Raw genomic sequence first — 18,175 nt, 5'->3', positions numbered from 1 at the left:
TACACAGAAAGTACGAAGCAACAGGAAATTTTGGATAAAAATCGGGAGTGAGCCTTGGAGACCCCACTCGTATAATGTCGCCAGGTCGTGTCATATCCTTTTCATAAATAAAAAAAGACAGCAACCAGGTGTTGGCGTCTGGAAAAGGCTGTTCAGATGACAGACTCAAGGGACACAAGATTATCGCTGGTAGAGCGACCCTGGCGGAAGCTGCTCTGACATGGAGCCAGTAGGCCACGTGACTCCAGGACCAAACCCAACCGCCAACAAACCATACGTTCCAGCAGCTTCTCAAGGATGTTGGTGCTCAGCCAAATGCTTCGCAATTGCTTTGGCATCGGTACATAACATGCCATTTACGTTAGCACTGGGAATACCTGTTTGGGTCTGGTACCCAAAAACACGTCTGATCTTTGCCCAGGCTTGGGAAGGTGACTTATGGCACACAATGGTCAACACATCTCTCTCCCAACGCTCCTGCTTCTGATGTTTGAGAAGTTGGTAAACGCGGGCACAGAGCCGTTTAAAGGCTTAAAGGCTATGAGGTGTTCCAGGGAAGGGTGCCACTGTAGTGCTCACTGACATTCTGTAATTGATTCAGTGACTTCCAGCGAGCACCATGGGACTGCCTTTCACCGGAGGGGGGGGGGGGGGGGGGGGGCAGATGTGAAAGTTTCCCAGTCTGCCTTGTTTAAAGCCCATCTGGGCAGGCGTCTGTGAGCAGTGACAGGAAGATGGGGAAATGGTCACTACCACACAGATCACCACATGCTCTCCGGTGGATAGATGGGAGAAGTCCTGGGCTGCAAACTGATAAATCAGTGGCCAAGTAACTACCATGAGCCATACTGAAATGTGTGGCGACACCAGTATTTAAGAGGCAGAGGTCGAACTGAGACAGTAAAGTTTCAACATCTCTGCCTCGGCCAGTAAGCACGGTGCCACCTCAAAAGGTGTTATGGGCATTAAAATCTCCCAAAAGTTGGAAAGGTTTAGGGTGACGATCAATCAGTGTCACAATTCCACTGGAGGATGACGTAATCGTGTGACTGGGAAGGCACGGAACATTCAATGTAGCAGTTTACACCTCAGGGTCACCTGCTGCCACCGACTTACTGCCTGAGCAGTATATATCCATTGTGTCTGAGGGTCCGGAGGTATCCAAGCTCTAAGTGGACGCCAGAATCTCCACCTCATCTGCAGACGAAGAGGTTGTAGGTAGCGGTGGTGTGGGTGCCAGTGCAATTGCCTTGGTCTTGGGGACATTATTTTTGGATTTCTCTTGCTGCTCCCTGGGTTTCCCTGGCTGGGAGGACTTCACTGATTCAGTCTCTGGGACTGAGAATGACTGTGAAGCCCTATGACCAGCTGCTTTTGGGCTCTTCAGCCACTGGCGGGTGTCATCTCTCCCACTAGCAGAAACCAGGGAAGGGAATGACTTAAGGGACCCATTTCTAGCGAGAGGAGCCAAAGAAGACTTATGCTTCTCCGGCTCAGAAGTGGGAACTGATATCCCTGATAATTGGGGGGGGGGGGGGGGAAGGGGGGGAGGGGTTGCTCCTGATGTAGGTAGCGCGGGAGAAACAGGGAGGGAAGTGCCACCCACCATCAAGGGAGTGGGTGTACGTCTTCTGGTTCTGAGAGGAGACAGGAATATGAGGAACCAAAGGGGCGACAACTGTTCTCGTAGCAGCAGCAGTGGTGGTCATAGCCACAGGATGTAGGTGCTCAAATTTCCTCTTAGCCTGTGTAGGTCAGTTGGTCCACAATCTTATATTCCATGATTTTCCTCTCTTTCTGTAAAATCCTGCAGTCTGGTGAACAATTTGAATGATGCTCTCCGCACATAACACAGATGGGAGGTGGCGCACATGGAGTATTGGGATGTGGTGGACGTCCACAATCTCGACATGTGAAGCTGGAAGTACAGCGGGAAGACACATGGCCGAACTTCCAACACTTAAAGCACCGCATAGGAGGAGGTATATGTGACTTGATGTCACAGCGGTAGACCATCACCTTGACCTTCTTTGACAATGTGTCACCCTCGAAGGCCAAGATGAAGGCACCAGTGGCAACATGATTACCCCTCGGACCCCGATGGACACGCCGAATGAAATTAACACCTCACCGCTCTAAATTGGCGCGCAGATCCCTGTGGAATATAATACCCCGGACCATATTTAAGCTCTTATGGGGTGTGATGGTAACAGAAACATCCCCCAACTTGTCACAAGCGAGTAATGCCCGTGACTGGACAGAGGATGCTGTTTTTATCAAGACTGACCCAGAGCGCATTTTGGACAAGCCCTCCACCTCCCCAAACTTGTCTTCTAAATGCTCCACAAAAAACTGAGGCTTCATGGACAGGAAAGATTCCCCATCAACTCTCGTACATACAAGGTACCAGGGTGAATAAGCTTCACTGCCATCCTTAGCCTGGCGCTCCTCCCATGGTGTGGCCAGGGAGGTAAACGATTTGGGGTCATTTCTTAGCATTGAAGTTAGACTTTGTCCACTTAGAGACTGCTGGCACCGGACCACTAGCAAGAGATGATGTACTACACTTCATGGCGTGTCATCTGCTCTGATGCCACCCATTCCGACCAGGGGCTCTCTCCACAGGCACCACCCAGCTGCAGCAAAGGCCACCTGGCAGGATGGCCATTGCCGGGAGTCCCGATGCCCCAGGGTGACGGGCATCTACTCCATAGCATATGTGGGAGTTAACGGTGCAGGCATCAGCAGAGCGATCCCTGTGTAGTCAGGCAGCTACAAACCAACCAGGGTACATGGCGGCCCCAACGCAACGGACTGGCTACCGTGCTGGATATGAGGTGCAAAGAATTCCATGGTCATCGTCGGCGCAGAAAAGACACTGGATAGTGGGTGGAGTAAAACACACCCAGGAAGGTGTCCTTGCGCATAAGATGCGAGGATGAGCAGAACTGCAATGCCTCAATGAGAAATCTGGGGTAAAGATCTCAATGCATGACGGACACGAAGCACATGTAAGGCACCCTTCCCCAATTGGCTCGTTCTTTGGGAAAATTTTGAAAAATGGGGGTCAAACCCCACAGAGGACCATCATATAACGGCCGAAAGGTGTGAGACTCGTTTTAGTCGCCTCTTACGACAGCCAGGAATACCTTGAGCCTATTCTAACCTCAGGGCCCACAGGGGGGCTGCGTGGAAAAAAAACTGCAACACTGTAGTGTTATCTTTGCACAGTACTGCAGAATGTGACATAAGTGTTAAGGTTTCATATTTTCCAGCCGTACTTTGTGGCAATTCTCTCAAGTGCCAATTTTTTGAGCTATTTTATTGTATGGTCTGACGCATCTGTTAAGATAATCTTTAAAACTGGTCTTCCAGAATAAGCTTGTAGCCAATGTCGAATCTGAACACACATTCTTTATTTCTGCAATGCATCAGCTAAAGAGACAAAGGAATAATGCTGTAGCACCTATTTATTTTTCAACTGTTTTTCTAAACAAATCTTCATTTTATCTTCTTATATCCTCTAACAGGCAGTTATGAATAGTTTTGTTCAATTCAACAATTTCAATTATGACCCTGTTTTTTTTTTATGAAAACTCTCCTCACTTCTTTAATAGTTACCTAACTCAATGGAGATTTCCAATCATGTGATGTTTTTGTATACACAAGTATCTATAAATCTCCCTAACTATTTACTAAAGTCTTACAATTAACATATATGAATTCTGGTCTCACAAATTCATTCCTTTCCCAACTTTATATCTTTCTTTCTGTCTGTTACTTGTCAGTGGTCACAGTTGGTAGCCCTGTGCCTGCTATACGGATGTCTGAGTCACAGCTCTCGTACAAGATAAGTAATTTAAGTAGTAATAAACTGTTCTTAACACTTTAAACTAATTTATTACGTTAATTATAGTGCTCTTCAAGCGTACCATTAAAGGTTTTTGTCTTACTCGTGTATTTTCACAGTAATCACATAAAGTTCGTTTTGTTTACATATCGCGGCCAGGCCAAACTTTTGAGCTTTCAGATGAAACTTCATACCGCAATTTTAAGTGCATTTACTGATAGTTTAGTGTGCTAAATACGTTTGCTGCCCCTTTATATCTGTAGAGTATCATCATCTCTTAAGTAATTTCCAGTAATAAACTTCTGAACCATTGTTTACTTTGTCGCAAATAGGCCTAATTTTTCGTACACGTATTTTCATTGTTTTCTGGTAACTTAATTGTCTTTCTGTCACTAAAATCGATTTGTACCATGAGTGTAAAGTGCCTGACATGCCATAGAATCGTTAGCTCCAGGGTCTGGTGTGATGGATGTAGTAACTTTTTTCATTGGGGCGATTGTAGTGGCGTGGGAATTGGGAAAATGAGCGAGACTCATCAGTGGTTCTGTAGGCTATGCAGTAGAGATAGAAAGATTGTGGAACAGGAGGGGAAAATTGCTGCCCTTCAGGCTGAGTTAGATGAAGCTAGGCGAGAACTGGGCAGGTTAAGGGGGGAGAAGGGTAAACAGGGGTGGGAAGTGGCAACAGGCATAAGGAACAGGCCAAGAAACTCTTCTGACAGCTTTGTTATTAATGTACAAAATAGGTTTGACCTGTTGCCTCAGTCAGAAACTGATGAGCCTCTCACAGAAGTAGATGTAGACAGGGCTCAACAAGCTTTCAGCAGCAAATTGAATAAGAAGGTAGGGAAGTCTGCAAAGAGAAAGAAAGTCTTGTTGCTAGGTAGTTCGCATGCTAGGGGTGTGGGCCAACTTCTGCAGGATGAATTAGGGTCAGAATACCAGGTCACAAGTTTTTTTCAAACCTAGTGCTGGACTGGGGCAGGTTACAGAGGATTTAGGTTCACTATGTAGAGGCTTTACTAAGGAAGATACCGTGGTTATTGTGGGTGGGCCGGGCAACAGTATTGACAGAGATCTGGGGTACAGCATAGAGTGTGACCTGGCAAAGATTGCATTAACATCGAGTCATACCAGTGTTGGGTTTGTGTCGGTTCTGGAGTGCCACGACCAGCCTCATTTGAGCTCTTCTGTCAGGAGAGTTAATTTGGAGTTGGAATGGCTATTTGGATCTGGTGCAGGGTCACACATTGGTGTGGTTCCTGTTGATTCACTCTGTAGGTGGGACTATACTAGACATGGCCTACACCTCAACAAGAAAGGGAAGGGTAAACTGGCTGGGCTGATAGCAGGAAATTTAAAGGGGGGAGGAACTACATCTCATGGTGGAACCTCTTTTTTAGTGTAAGATCAGTGTCCAGTGGGAAACTCAGCCAGGCAAGTACTAAAGATGTTAAAAAAGTTCAAGATACTCACAAAAGTAAAGTGAAAAATAACATTAATATATTTCATCAAAATATTGGGGGATTGAAGAATAAAATTGATGAGCTTCTGCTTTGTTTAGAAGATATAGAAACTGAGAATGTAATAGATGTACTATGCCTGTCTGAGCATCACATTGTCACTGATACGCAAAAGGTTAGCATCAATGGGTACAAATTAGCTGCACATGTAAGTAGAGATAATATGATGAGAGGAGGAGTTGCCATATATGTCAAAAGCTTCCACAGTGTCAAAAATTTAGAAACTAAAAAATTTTGTGTAGAGCAACATATGGAAGCATGTGCCACTGAACTAAAACTAAATGACGGCACTTTCATAATTGTAACAGTGTATAGGTCCCCCTCAGGGAATTCCCAGCTATTTCTAGAAAACTTGGATGCTTTGTTGTGCTATCTGTCAGACAGGGGGAAGCAAATTATCATTTGTGGGGATTTCAATGTTGATTCCCTGAAAGAGTGTAATAGGAAGAATGACCTTGTAGTATTACTCAGTTCTTTCAATTTGAGCTCCGTCATTGATTTTCCTAATCGGATAACAAAGAACAGCAGGACATTGATAGATAACTTTTTTATAGACCAAGATAAGTTTAAGGACAATGGTCTTTCAGATCATGGTGCACAGCTAGTTACAGTACATGACATAGCTCCATGCAATATATCAAATCAGAATTTCAAAGCAGTGCGTTCAATTAACAATATAAATATTGCAAACTTTAGGGAAAGCCTAAAGCAGCTAGACTGGGATGAAGTGTATAAGGAACCCGATGCAAACTTGAAATATAACTTATTTCACGATACATTTTTAAGGGTATTTGAAAATTGTTTTCCCAAGAAAATGATTAAACATAACTCCAAGAAAACATATAAAAAACCTTGGCTAACTAAAGGAATAAGAATATCTTACAACCGTAAAAGAGAACTGTATCTAACAGCAAGAGGGAGTACTGACCCCGAAATTGTTCAATATTGTGCGGTACTAAGAAAAGTTATTAAAAAGTCCAGAAGCATGAGTATCATGTCTGAGATCAGAAACTCTGATAATAAAATTAAAGCAATTTGGAATATTATTGAAAGGGAAACAGGGCAACCAAGAGCACAGGAAGACTTTAGTACCATAAAACTGAATGACAAGTGTACTAACAAACAATCAGAAATTGAAAATATTTTCAATAATCATTTTTTAAATGTTCTGGAGAAAATAGGTTCTAGATCTTCACTAGAAGACGCAAGGCTTCTAATAGAAGAGGCCATATCTGTGCAGTTTGAAACAACTGTATTTCCACCAACCTCTCCCTCTGAAATCAGTAAAATAATAAACTCACTGAAAAGTAAAAGCTCTTACGGAATTGATGGCATTTCCAGCAAAATACTTAAAGCTTGTTCCCCACAGATAAGTAGGATTCTCAGCCACGTATGTAATAGCTCTTTGGAGCAGGGTGTTTTCCCCGATAGACTGAAATATGCCATTGTAAAACCACTGCATAAAAAGGGGGATATGTCGGATGTCAACAACTATCGCCCAATCTCTCTCCTGACAGCTCTATCGAAATATTTTGAGAAAGTAATGTATTCAAGAGTAGCCTCCCATATTTGTAAAAATAAAGTGCTAACAGAATGTCAATTTGGTTTTCAGAAAGGCTTTTCAACAGAAAATGCTATATACGCTTTCACTGATCAAATATTAAATGCTCTGAATAACCTGACATCATCACCCATTGGCATTTTTTGTGATCTCTCAAAGGCCTTTGATTGTGTAAATCATGGAATTCTTTTAGATAAGCTAAATCATTATGGTTTGAGGGGGGCAGTGCACAAATGGTTTAATTCATACTTAACTGGAAGAATGCAGAAAGTTGAAATAAGTGGTTCATGTAATGTTAAAACAACAGCTGATTCCTCAAACTAGAGGGCTATCAAGTACGGGGTCCCACAGGGTTCGGTCTTAGGTCCTTTACTGTTCTTGATATACATTAATGACTTACCATTCCACATTGATGAAAATTCAAAGTTAGTTCTTTTTGCTGATGATACAAGTATAGTAATAACATCCAAAAACCAAGAACCAAGTGATTTAATTGTAAATGATGTTTTTCACAAAATTATTAAGTGGTTCTCAGCAAACGGACTCTCTTTAAATTTTGATAAAACACAGTATATACAGTTCCATACAGTAAATGGCACAACTCCAGTAATAAATATAAGACTTTGAACAGAAGTCTGTAGCTAAGGTAGAATTTTCAAAATTTTTAGGTGTGTCCATTGATGAGAGGTTAAACTGGAAGCAACACATTGATGGTCTGCTGAAACGTCTGAGTTCAGCTACGTATGCTATTAGGGTTATTGCAAATTCTGGTGACAAGAATCTCAGTAAATTAGCTTACTATGCCTACTTTCATTCACTGCTTTCGTATGGCATCATATTCTGGGGCAATTCATCGTTGAGTAGAAAAGTATTCATTGCTCAAAAACGTGTAATCAGAATAATTGCTGGAGCCACCCACGGTGATCCTGCAGACATCAATTTAAGGATCTAGGGATCCTCACAGTAACATCACAGTATATATATTCACTTATGAAATTTGTTGTTAATAATCCAACCCAGTTCAAAAGTAATAGCAGTGTGCATAGCTATAACACCAGGAGAAAGGATGATCTTCACTATGCAGGGTTAAATCTGACTTTGGCACAGAAAGGGGTAAATTATGCTGCCACAAAAGTCTTTGGTCACCTACCAAACAGCATCAAAAGTCTGACAGATAGTCAACCAACATTTAAAAATAAATTAAAAGAATTTCTAGATGACAACTCCTTCTACTCATTGGCTGAATTGTTAGATATAAATTAAGGGAGGGGGAAAAAAATCAACTTAAAAATTTATGTCATGCAATATTTTGTGTAATGTAATATCTTGTACAGACATCTTTTATTAACCTGACACGTTCCACATCATTACGAAGTGTCGTATTCATGATCTATCGAACAAGTATTAATCTAATCTAATCTGCAATTTGAAAGTAGTTTAGGACCATCCTGTAATACTTCTTTATTGTGTGATAAAATCAGTTGCTTATTTAGGTGCCTGTGTTTGCCAAGTCTATTTTTTTTCTTCTAGAACAATTTCTATATCTACATGGATACTCTGCAAATCACACTTAGGTGCCTGGAAGAATGTTCACTGAAACAGCCTCACAGTAATTCTCAATTATTTCAATCTCGAACAGCGCACGGATAAAACGAACACCTGTATCTTTCTGTGTAACCTCCGATTTCCCTTATTTTATTATGATGATCGCTTCTCCCTGTATAGGTCGGTGTCAACAAAATATTTTCACATTCGGAGGAGAAAGATGATGACTGAAATTTCGTGAGACGATTCTGCCTGAAAGAAAAATGATGTCAACCCCAAATTATGTATCATGTCAGTGAGACTCTCTTGTTTGTTAAAGTAAAACATGCTCTTCATGGCAAATTCTGTGATCTTGGGAAAATAGCATCATTTCTGTTTTCACACCTTTTTTTCCAATGAGGAATCATTCTTTAGTTTTTGTTCCGTTACTGTATTCGAAAACCCCTTTATTGTCTTGCAATGGGATCGGCTGTTATTTACCAGTTCCTGTAACTACATTATCAGAATTATAACATCTTGTTGCATTGACCTGAATTAATTCCTTAGAATATCATTTATTCAGTCTTTAAACAAGTCCTGTTATTATGTTGAAGATTCCTTCCATATATGTGACAATAATTTTAGTTTTCTTCAAATACAATATAGCCTGCACATTAGTTTCCTCCTTGTTCAGTTCTTTTGTAATAAAAAAGATCTAATTTTAATTACATTCTGCTCTACTATTCCCTCCATAATTATAACTATACTACATTCCAAGGTGCATTTCTAGGAGTCAAGTTATTGTTTATTCAGCCAAACTTAAGAACAGCGAGGAGGGTGTGGTAATTGTTGGGTGTGCCTAACGGCTTCTAAGGCACTACTGAAGTTTCAGTCTCCGAACCTCAATAAATTTTCTCTTGGGGTGGAATCCAAATTTCACAGGAACTAGCAAATGGAAGGGGGGCCAATGACAAGCCTATCCAAGATGCACTTCTCTACCATGGTTCCTAGTGTTTGGTGAGAAATGTGAACAGCACTAAACCCCGTCTGGGCTAAGCTCACAGCAATCTCTATCAAAAACGAATTCTTGTAAATGTCACAGCATAGGATCGATACTATCAATTTTCTTGTTTATCACTTGATAGCATAGACCTCTGTTAATACTGTCACTTAGCAGTGTGTCAGCATATCATGCTTAAAATGTTGCAGACACTGACTCACCACACTATGATCTATATGGTTGATTAATGAGCAGTCCATCTATATTTATTCCCCACTAAGCAGTGCTACAAACTGATTACTTTATGGGTAATTGGGGCCTGAAGAGAAGGGCTCTACCAACTGTTCTTAGAATTAAATTTTTACAGCCAGAATCATGAAATATTTCAGAGGGTCCCCTCCCCAATACTGGAAATGGACTATAACATGATGAAGTGGTATCTGTGTTCCTGATTAGTAAGTGTTCAAAAATTTTACTTAATGTGTTACACGCGTTCAGTCATAACTGAAAAGTATTTGAAAGCACACAAAACCTTTTACGCACTAGGCCCCTAATGCCTTAAACTATTTTTTTTTGGGTACGTAAATGGTGCTGTTACTTTTGAATAGTTTTTAGCATAATATATGGATGTGGAACATATTTAACAGGAAATTATTAATAAAAGTAACTAAATTAAACCAAAGAAATTATTACCACCAACCTGCAAGAATATTTCCTCCTGTTGTTTCCTACATTGGACGAACTTTTCCTTTTACGAGTATTTCTATTTTTCCTTGGTGAAGTCTGTGTGCTAGTTGAAACATGTCTCGTATCATCCATCTTATCAGAAGCTTTATGATCACCATTAACCATTGTTTCTGGGTGTACAAATGTGTGTGTTTCAGTTTCCTTAGCTACACTATTTGCACTGCTCTCTACAATGAGACTGTCTTTACATTTCATAACAACATTATCTTTTACAGAATCACTAATGCCAACTTTTACAAAATCACTAACCCTGTCTTTTACGGAATCACTGTTTTCCTCTTGTACATTGAACAGCTCATTTTCCATGAGATCCAGTTCTTTTGAAATTCGATCATTATCATCATCAATTTCCTCAACTTCACTTTTTATCTTTATAGTACACACATTTGTCTCTTGCTTGATACCAGCAACTAAAGCATCCCCATTGCATCTAATGTGAGTGCCTGGCTCAGTCTTGATTTTATCATTTGGCAAAATAGCTTTTGTAGACAACTCATGGGTTGAAGAAGCTTCCATTTCTGTTTTCACTTTAATATCAGAAACTTCAAGTTTTCCCTTCAATTCAGTTCTGGAATGCTCTTGTACATCCAAACAGCTTTCTTCATGCAGCTTTTGTTCTTCACTTTTCTTAGTCACCTCATCAGCATCAAAACTTTCTTTTTTAGCTTCTAGCCTTTCTCCCATGGTATCCAAGTCGTCCTCAGCTAGAAGCCTCTCTTCCTCGGATAATTCTTTATCCCGAGATTGTAGTTCTTCTCCTGAGGTTTCTTCCTCTTCCTCCATTAACTCAACCCAGCTTTTGCCTGTAATATATTCTTTGGCCATTTCTGGAGGTGAATGACTGTTTCTGAAAAGAAAGATAAATCAAAATTCTTCAAGCATAACACAATACTTTCATTACAGACTGAACAGGTAGAATGATAAAGACTTTAAAAGTCCATAATGATCACAATACATACTTATCAGGAGAACGTATCTCCCAATGTATCTTAAAATGAAACACAATTACAGTTATTAAACATGTAGGTGAGTGTTGTTATTTTAAAAAGTAACTTAAGTGGAAAATGAATATCAAATTTTTATTTAACTTCAGCAATCTCCCAGACCATGTGACAGATACTGTCAAAAGTACACTTAATGCCACAAAAATAGGCCAGAGAATATTGCTGCCCCAATTGAAGTCCAGTCCAATACAGCAAATTTATAATGGGGCACCAAGAAGAGGTAACAGTTCTTGAATATTACACATAATTTGCCTGTCACTATTCTACAGATACTGAACTGAGGTGGCAAGTGTGTGTGGTAATTTGTCTGTTGCTAGTGGCCTACAGCTGTATGTTCAACATCCAAGCTTTCGATAGTGCCATCTTGACTACAGGTTACAGTACCTCTCATCCCTTTTTGTGTACAAAGATAAACTTCCTTCTGATTACACAACTGCACATCTATGATGTTCTTACACATCTGCATCAAACACAACCACTGGATACGATGACATCCAATTAACATCTCACAGCATATGTGGTAATGATTATTTGATTATACAGCAGTTATTTCAACTAATTTCCAGAATGAGTGGATCAGTATTAAATGTGTGCGTAGATAGTGAGTCAAGTAAGACTCAACACCTCTTCCGGTTCACTAACAGTGCAAGATGTCAAAGCAAGGTTTTTTAGCAAATGATAGTATGCAGAAGGGCGTGTAATTTTGTTGCTATTTAACCATTTAAACTCTTGAATCAACTGTGATATCAAAGTACATATATTTTTTTTTTGATTAAGCAATATACTACATTAAAGCACTCAATCTCTTATGATCAAAGTGATTATAACTTGTTCATGTTGGTGTTGGAACTTTCTGCAAAAGTATCTAAGAAATGTACAAAATCTGAAAAGAATGGCAACAAACTACACTCTAGCCCTACTTTTTATCCCACCGAAAATGAATGGATCAAGATAAATAGATGGTGCAAGAATAATAACAAGACCCGATGACATAATCTTGAGAAGATCTATGGAATTTCATCCCAACTGCCCACCAAATGGCAAAAAAAGAGTGACTTTATTTCTATGTCTCAGACTGTTTCATACATGATGCAAATGGACAGTGAAGTTGAAGGCCGTTAAATGACATATTAAGTAGTGAATAATGACATGCTATTCCCATTTGTTTATTTATTCATCCAGGGATCATCTTTCAATGATACTGGAGACACTGTAATACAATGAAAATTAATAACTGAAGAACATGCATACATACAGTATATATAAATATGCTTTGTAAAGATAGGACAGATGGTCGGCCTTTATGATGGAACTGTCCTAGCATTTGTCTGGCATGATTTACGAAAACCACAGAAAACCTAAATCAGGATGGCCAGACAGTGTAAATGCCAACCTCACAAATATGAAGTCATTGCTTCATTTGGTAGGAATCTACAGTACAATGTTCTTTGATTTACACACAACCTGCTCGAGACAACTTATAACATGAAACACAGTTTTGCTCTTCATTACCGAACACCCACTGGTGAGTCCTGAGACATGCCACATGAACTAATTCTACTCTGCTTAGAAAACTGATTCCATCCCTCTGCACGTGTTCACGTCCTCCCCTCCATCAATCTGAATGTTTGAGTCAGCATCCCCCTGATGAGAGAGACGGTGAACTCAGGAGAATTACAAGGGATTACTATCATGCACTATTGATCATGGCACATGATTTTCTTGTGAAAGCAGTAAACAGTTATCATAAAGCATAATGTGACAAGGTGTTGTAGTTATATCCTTTCATTACTAACAAATACTCTGAGTCCTCTAAGTAATCTTTAACTTTGTAGTATGCATTACTTACGAAGAATATTTTAGCCGTCTTTTTAAACACATGTATTCTAGTAACTTTTTTCATCTTCTTGGGCAGTTTATTGTAAGAAATTTTTGAGAACACTTCTTGTGGAGAACAACAGCCTGGCAAAAAGTAAATTAAAAATGAGGACAGTCTCGGCCACAAAAAACATTTACTTTGTGGTAACCAGCTTCGGTCAGTTTTTGAAATTCTTCAGACCTCATACCATGATGGCAGGCAGTGGCAGTGAGTGGAGCTGTTGTTATAACAGTCAACTGATGTTTTTATTGCGCGTTTGTGTCATTAAAAAATTGTGTGTGTTTTGTGCCTTCAGTGCCCGGAAGAGACTTTCACAACTTAGAACTGAGTGTATGCAGGAATATTGGCTGTTACAAACTTATGATAGAATGCTAGGAGCAAAACACAGCGATGACATTTTTGCCAGTACATTTGTTTGTTCATTCCTTATTAACGGACAATATTCATCTTTAAAAGCTTTATGTTTGTCACACAACCTAGAGGTTTATCATGTATGCCTATTGCAGTAGAACTGTTTTCCCTTTTCATGCCGAAGTGCATACGGTTTGTTTTCTTAGTGTTCAATGTTAATTTATTACATGCCGCCCATCATGAACACATCCTTGAGGGTTTTATTTGCTTTTCCTCATAGGAGTTCTGGTATTTAATCAGTGACTATGGTGTTACTGTCATCAGTAAAAAGAACTTTTCCCCTGTTTATTATAACTCTCTGGAAAGTCGTTGACATATATTAAGAACGGAAGTAGACCCAATACACTATCTGAGGGTAAAAAATATCTTCACAAAAATTGTGAGAACTTTTATCTGTTCTTTTCATACCTGCTGTAGATTAAATAAAACAGCACAATAAAACCAACATTTTAACCATATCAATATTTTTACTAAACAGCCAAGTAACACCCATCCAACCTCCTGGTCTAACAGCTGTTCTGTTCTCGATTTCAATTACTCCACTGGACTCTGTAATCATACACATCAGATGATTACTTTTTAGAGTACTGCACTAAATCCTGTAAAATGATTATCCCTTACATACCATCATAGCATTACACTACACATAGTAAATATTTCAGACTTGGAACAAATTTTCTGCTGTCAAAAAAGTGCTTCCATTAATGGATTAAATGGGTAACAAATGTGAAAGGATATCCAGTTGCTTAGAATCAATAAAACTGTGAAAAATGCAATATTAAGTTCCACCACTTACATGTTAAAAACAACATATACACTATGAGATAAACACAATTAGTTTAACATAGAAATCTAATTTAAAAACAAACATAAGAAGAACAGGAAAGGCAGCTACTGGGATCACCCAAAGAGATGCTCAAGAAAGTTTTTCTTTTTTTTTCAGGTGAAGTGCATATAGAGAAAAATTAGCAATGATTTGCCAGATCATGAGCCACAAATATTAATGGGAAAGAATAACATTAGGAATAACATCAGTCATGTCCCAATATGGTAAATGCTGTATTAATGTGGTTGCTGTGGTCTTGAGTTCAAAGACTGGTTTGATGCAGCTCTTCTTATGGGTCGCGCGCAAGCCTTCATCTCTGGTTAACAACTGTAACCTACTTCCACTTGAAACTGCTTACTGTAATCACCCCTTGACCTCTCCCCACAATTTTTACTCTGAACACTTCCCTCCATTACCAATACGATTCCTTTGCACCTCAAGAGGTGTCCTACCAACGTACCCTTCTCTTAGTCAATCTGTGCCATAAATTTCATTTTATCCCAATTTGATTGGATGCATCCTCATTCATTACTTGATCTAACCATCTCACCTTCAGCATTCTTCTGTAGTTCCACAAAGATTATATGTCTACTTATCTGAAATGTCGTCCATGTTCCACTTCTGTACAAGGCCTTACTCCAGACAAATAACCTCAGAAAATGATTTCTAATCCCTAAATTTATATTAAATGTTTGAAATTCCTCTTTTTCAGAAGTGCTGTCCCCCATAGTTTGAGCATCATCAGTTACTTTGCCGTCCAAATAGCAAAACTCATCTATCACTTTCTGTGTCTCCCATTTCCTATTCTTAATTCCTTAACCAGTACAAGATTGAATTCCACTACATTTCATTACTATTGTTGATGTTCATCTTGTAACCTCTTTTCAAGATAATTTCCATTCCATTCAGCTGCTCTATTAAGTTTTTTGTCGTCTCTGACAATAACAATGTCCCTATATTTCAATTCCCTTTCCTAATTTCTCCTCGTTTTTCTCCACAGCTTGTTCAAGGTACAGATTGAACAACACTGGGTATAGGCAACAAAACTGTCGCCCTTTCTTCTCAACTTCTGCTTCCCTTTTAAGTCTTTCGATTGTTATAACTGCAGTCTGGTTTCCGTAAAAGTTGTAAATAACCTTCCACTACGCTATGTTGTCAGTTGTGAAAGATATATCAGTGTAGAAAGTTACTGTTCCACACACCTCTCTTTTTGTGGGTAAAATCAAACAATGGAAAGTCCTGGTTGGAATATCAACAATTGCTAGTCACTATAAAAATGACACAGTGAGTTGTAGACAGGCACAATGAAAAGACTGTTCACACCACACTTTCGGCCAATGCATTCCTCAGAAAAGAAAGGAATCCCTATCTCCTGCTCCTCTGGCCAGGCTGCGAAATCCTGAGTGGGGCAGGGAAGGGGGAGAGATACCAGGGTACGGGTGGGGAGAAGAGCAACGTCTGGCGGAGCGTGCACGAACTGGGAGGCAGGAGAAGACTGCCAGGCACAGTGTCTGGCAGGTGTTGGGGGAGAGGGGCAGAGGGGGGAGGGAGCAGGGAAGGAGAGGGGCAGAGGGGGGAGGGAGCAGGGAAGGAGAGGGGCAGAGGGGGAGGGAGCAGGGAAGGAGAGGAGCAGAGAGGGCAAAAGACTGGTGGGTGTGTGGCAGAGAGCAGTGCACAATGAGAGTGAGGGGATGTGAAATGGGAGGAGGTGAGAGAAAAGAGTGGGCAGAAACTGTTGGGTGAAACGTGTGAGGAGTCAACAGTTTCCTGAGCAGCAAGATAGGGTTCCTTTCTTTTCTGAGACTGATTCTGGCTGAAAGCTCAGTTTGTAACAATTTTTTTGTTGTAACTTCCAGGAACTAAATGTGTCTACTTTTGAGGGTAAATATAATTATTAGTCAAGTACCACTAGAGCTGTGTAATACAACTGATAATCAAACCAATATTAATTTGTCTCTTCTCTAATAGCCTTGTCCTCCGAATATACTTATGAATAACTTCTGCACTGTCACATGTACAATGTATTCTTCAAAGTGAACTGTTTACAGACAAATTAGAAAATAGCAAAATGTAAAACTATAAGAGAAATTTATAGAGTTTGGACAATTATTGGTAAATTTACATACCGCCAGCAGTTTCAATTTTACTGAAAGGATTTTGTGTAGGTAAACAATTAAGTACCCTGTCCTTTGCACATTATACTCGTGCCCTGATGAGCCAAACACGCTCAAAGACAAAAAAGTGATGCACCACGGAGGAATTATCTGAACAGGATGTAAATCGGTAGATGTGACATACACGTAAAGACAAAAAAATGATTATGATTTCAGAAAAATTGGATGATTTATTCAATAGAAAGTGCTTCACAAATCGAGCAAGCCAATAATGTGTTGGTCTACCTCTGGCCTTTATGCAAGCAGTATCCAACTTCAAACCGATTGATAGAGTTGTTGGATGTCCTCCTGAGGGATAACATGCCAAATTCTGTCCAATTGGTGCGTCAGATCGTCAAAATCCTAAGATAGTTGAAGGGACCTGCCCATAATGCTCTAAACATTCTCAGTTGGGGAGAATACCGGCAATGTTGCTGGCTAAGGTGGGGTTTCACAAGCACGAAGACAAGCAATAGAAACCCTCACAATGTGCAGGGGGGCATTATTTTTCAGAAATTAGAACTCGAGATGTCTTGGCAAGAAGGGCAACTAAATGGGTTGGTCGGTATAAAGAGGGTGGGGGAAGGGACCAAACTGCGAAGTCATTGGTGCCGTGTTCCCAGTAAAGTAATCATACATGGGAAAAAAGAGAAAAAAGGAAAATGGAAGAACCAGAAGAATGACAGAACGACAACCAACAATACTATGGACAAAACAGGAAAATAAAACCACAGAGAGAAGCAAGAAACAGGCAGAAGGGTAAAACCAAGAGAGCAGATGACCATGGCTGGCCGACCACGAGAATAAAAAGGAAAAGCCAGCCACTCTGCAACACATTAAAACATCCCCCCTAAAAGAATTAGAGTGGAGAACACAAAGGGGCAAAGGACATGCGCTAAAACTTGATAAAACCCACCATCACATATAAAATGTAAAACTAAATTAGCCAATGACGTGTTGTCAGCTAAAATTAATGGCAACGAGTCCAGTAACTGAGGAGTCCATCGCAGGGCACACAAAGAAGGACATCTCACAAAGATATGGGCCACCTCCAGCCAGGTGCCGTACCTACACTGAGGTGGGTCATCATAGCCGTGTGTCACCCAAGTGCGGCCAATGCAGAGACGGCAGAGAACCACAGAGTCCCTGCAAGAGGCCCGCATGGAGGACTGCCACAAATTCACAGTTTCCTTAATGGCATGCAGCTTGTTGTGTGTGCTGAGGTTATGTCACTTCGTCTCCCAAAGCTGAAAAACCATGTGGCGTAGTACTGAACGCAGGTCAGTTGCAGAGAAACAAATCTCCATAAGTGGTTTCAGCGTAGCCTGTCGGCAAGTTCATTACTTGGGATTCCAATGTTACCTGGGATCCTGACAAACACCACTGAACGACTGGACCATTCCAGGGCATAGATGGGACTCCTGGATGGTCACTACCAAAGGATGACTAGGGTAGCACTGGTCGATAGCTTGTAGGCTGCTCATGGGGTCAGTAATACACAGAAGAAATGACTCCCCAGGCCATGAATGGATGTGCTCAGAAGCATAAGATATAGCCACCAGCTTAACAGTGAAAATACTGCAGCCAGCGCGCAAGGAATGCTGTTCAATATGTCCTCCATGGACATATGCAAAACCGACATGACCAACTGCCATCGAGCCATAGGTGCACAACACTTTGTGGCCTCGGTACACGTCA

General features: G+C 40.4%; 1 protein-coding gene across 2 annotated transcripts in view; it reads right to left on the bottom strand.

Annotated features, from left to right (window-relative positions):
* Positions 1 to 18,175, bottom strand: part of LOC126481414 (uncharacterized) — a 76,103-nt gene that overhangs the window by 46,973 nt on the left and 10,955 nt on the right. For both annotated transcript variants that reach the window (XR_007587554.1, XM_050105152.1), the window contains exon 2: positions 10,158 to 11,051. Coding sequence is in view for 1 of the 2 variants with exons in the window: in XM_050105152.1 (XP_049961109.1) it covers positions 10,158 to 11,029 (872 nt within the window). In the remaining variant the exon portion in view is untranslated. The remainder of the gene's footprint in view (positions 1 to 10,157; positions 11,052 to 18,175) is intronic.

Source organism: Schistocerca serialis, chromosome 5, assembly GCF_023864345.2.
Source record: "Schistocerca serialis cubense isolate TAMUIC-IGC-003099 chromosome 5, iqSchSeri2.2, whole genome shotgun sequence".
NCBI lineage: Eukaryota > Metazoa > Arthropoda > Insecta > Orthoptera > Acrididae > Schistocerca > Schistocerca serialis.
The sequence above is the reverse complement of the archived record's forward strand: the minus strand, read 5'-3'. Positions and strand labels throughout refer to the sequence as shown.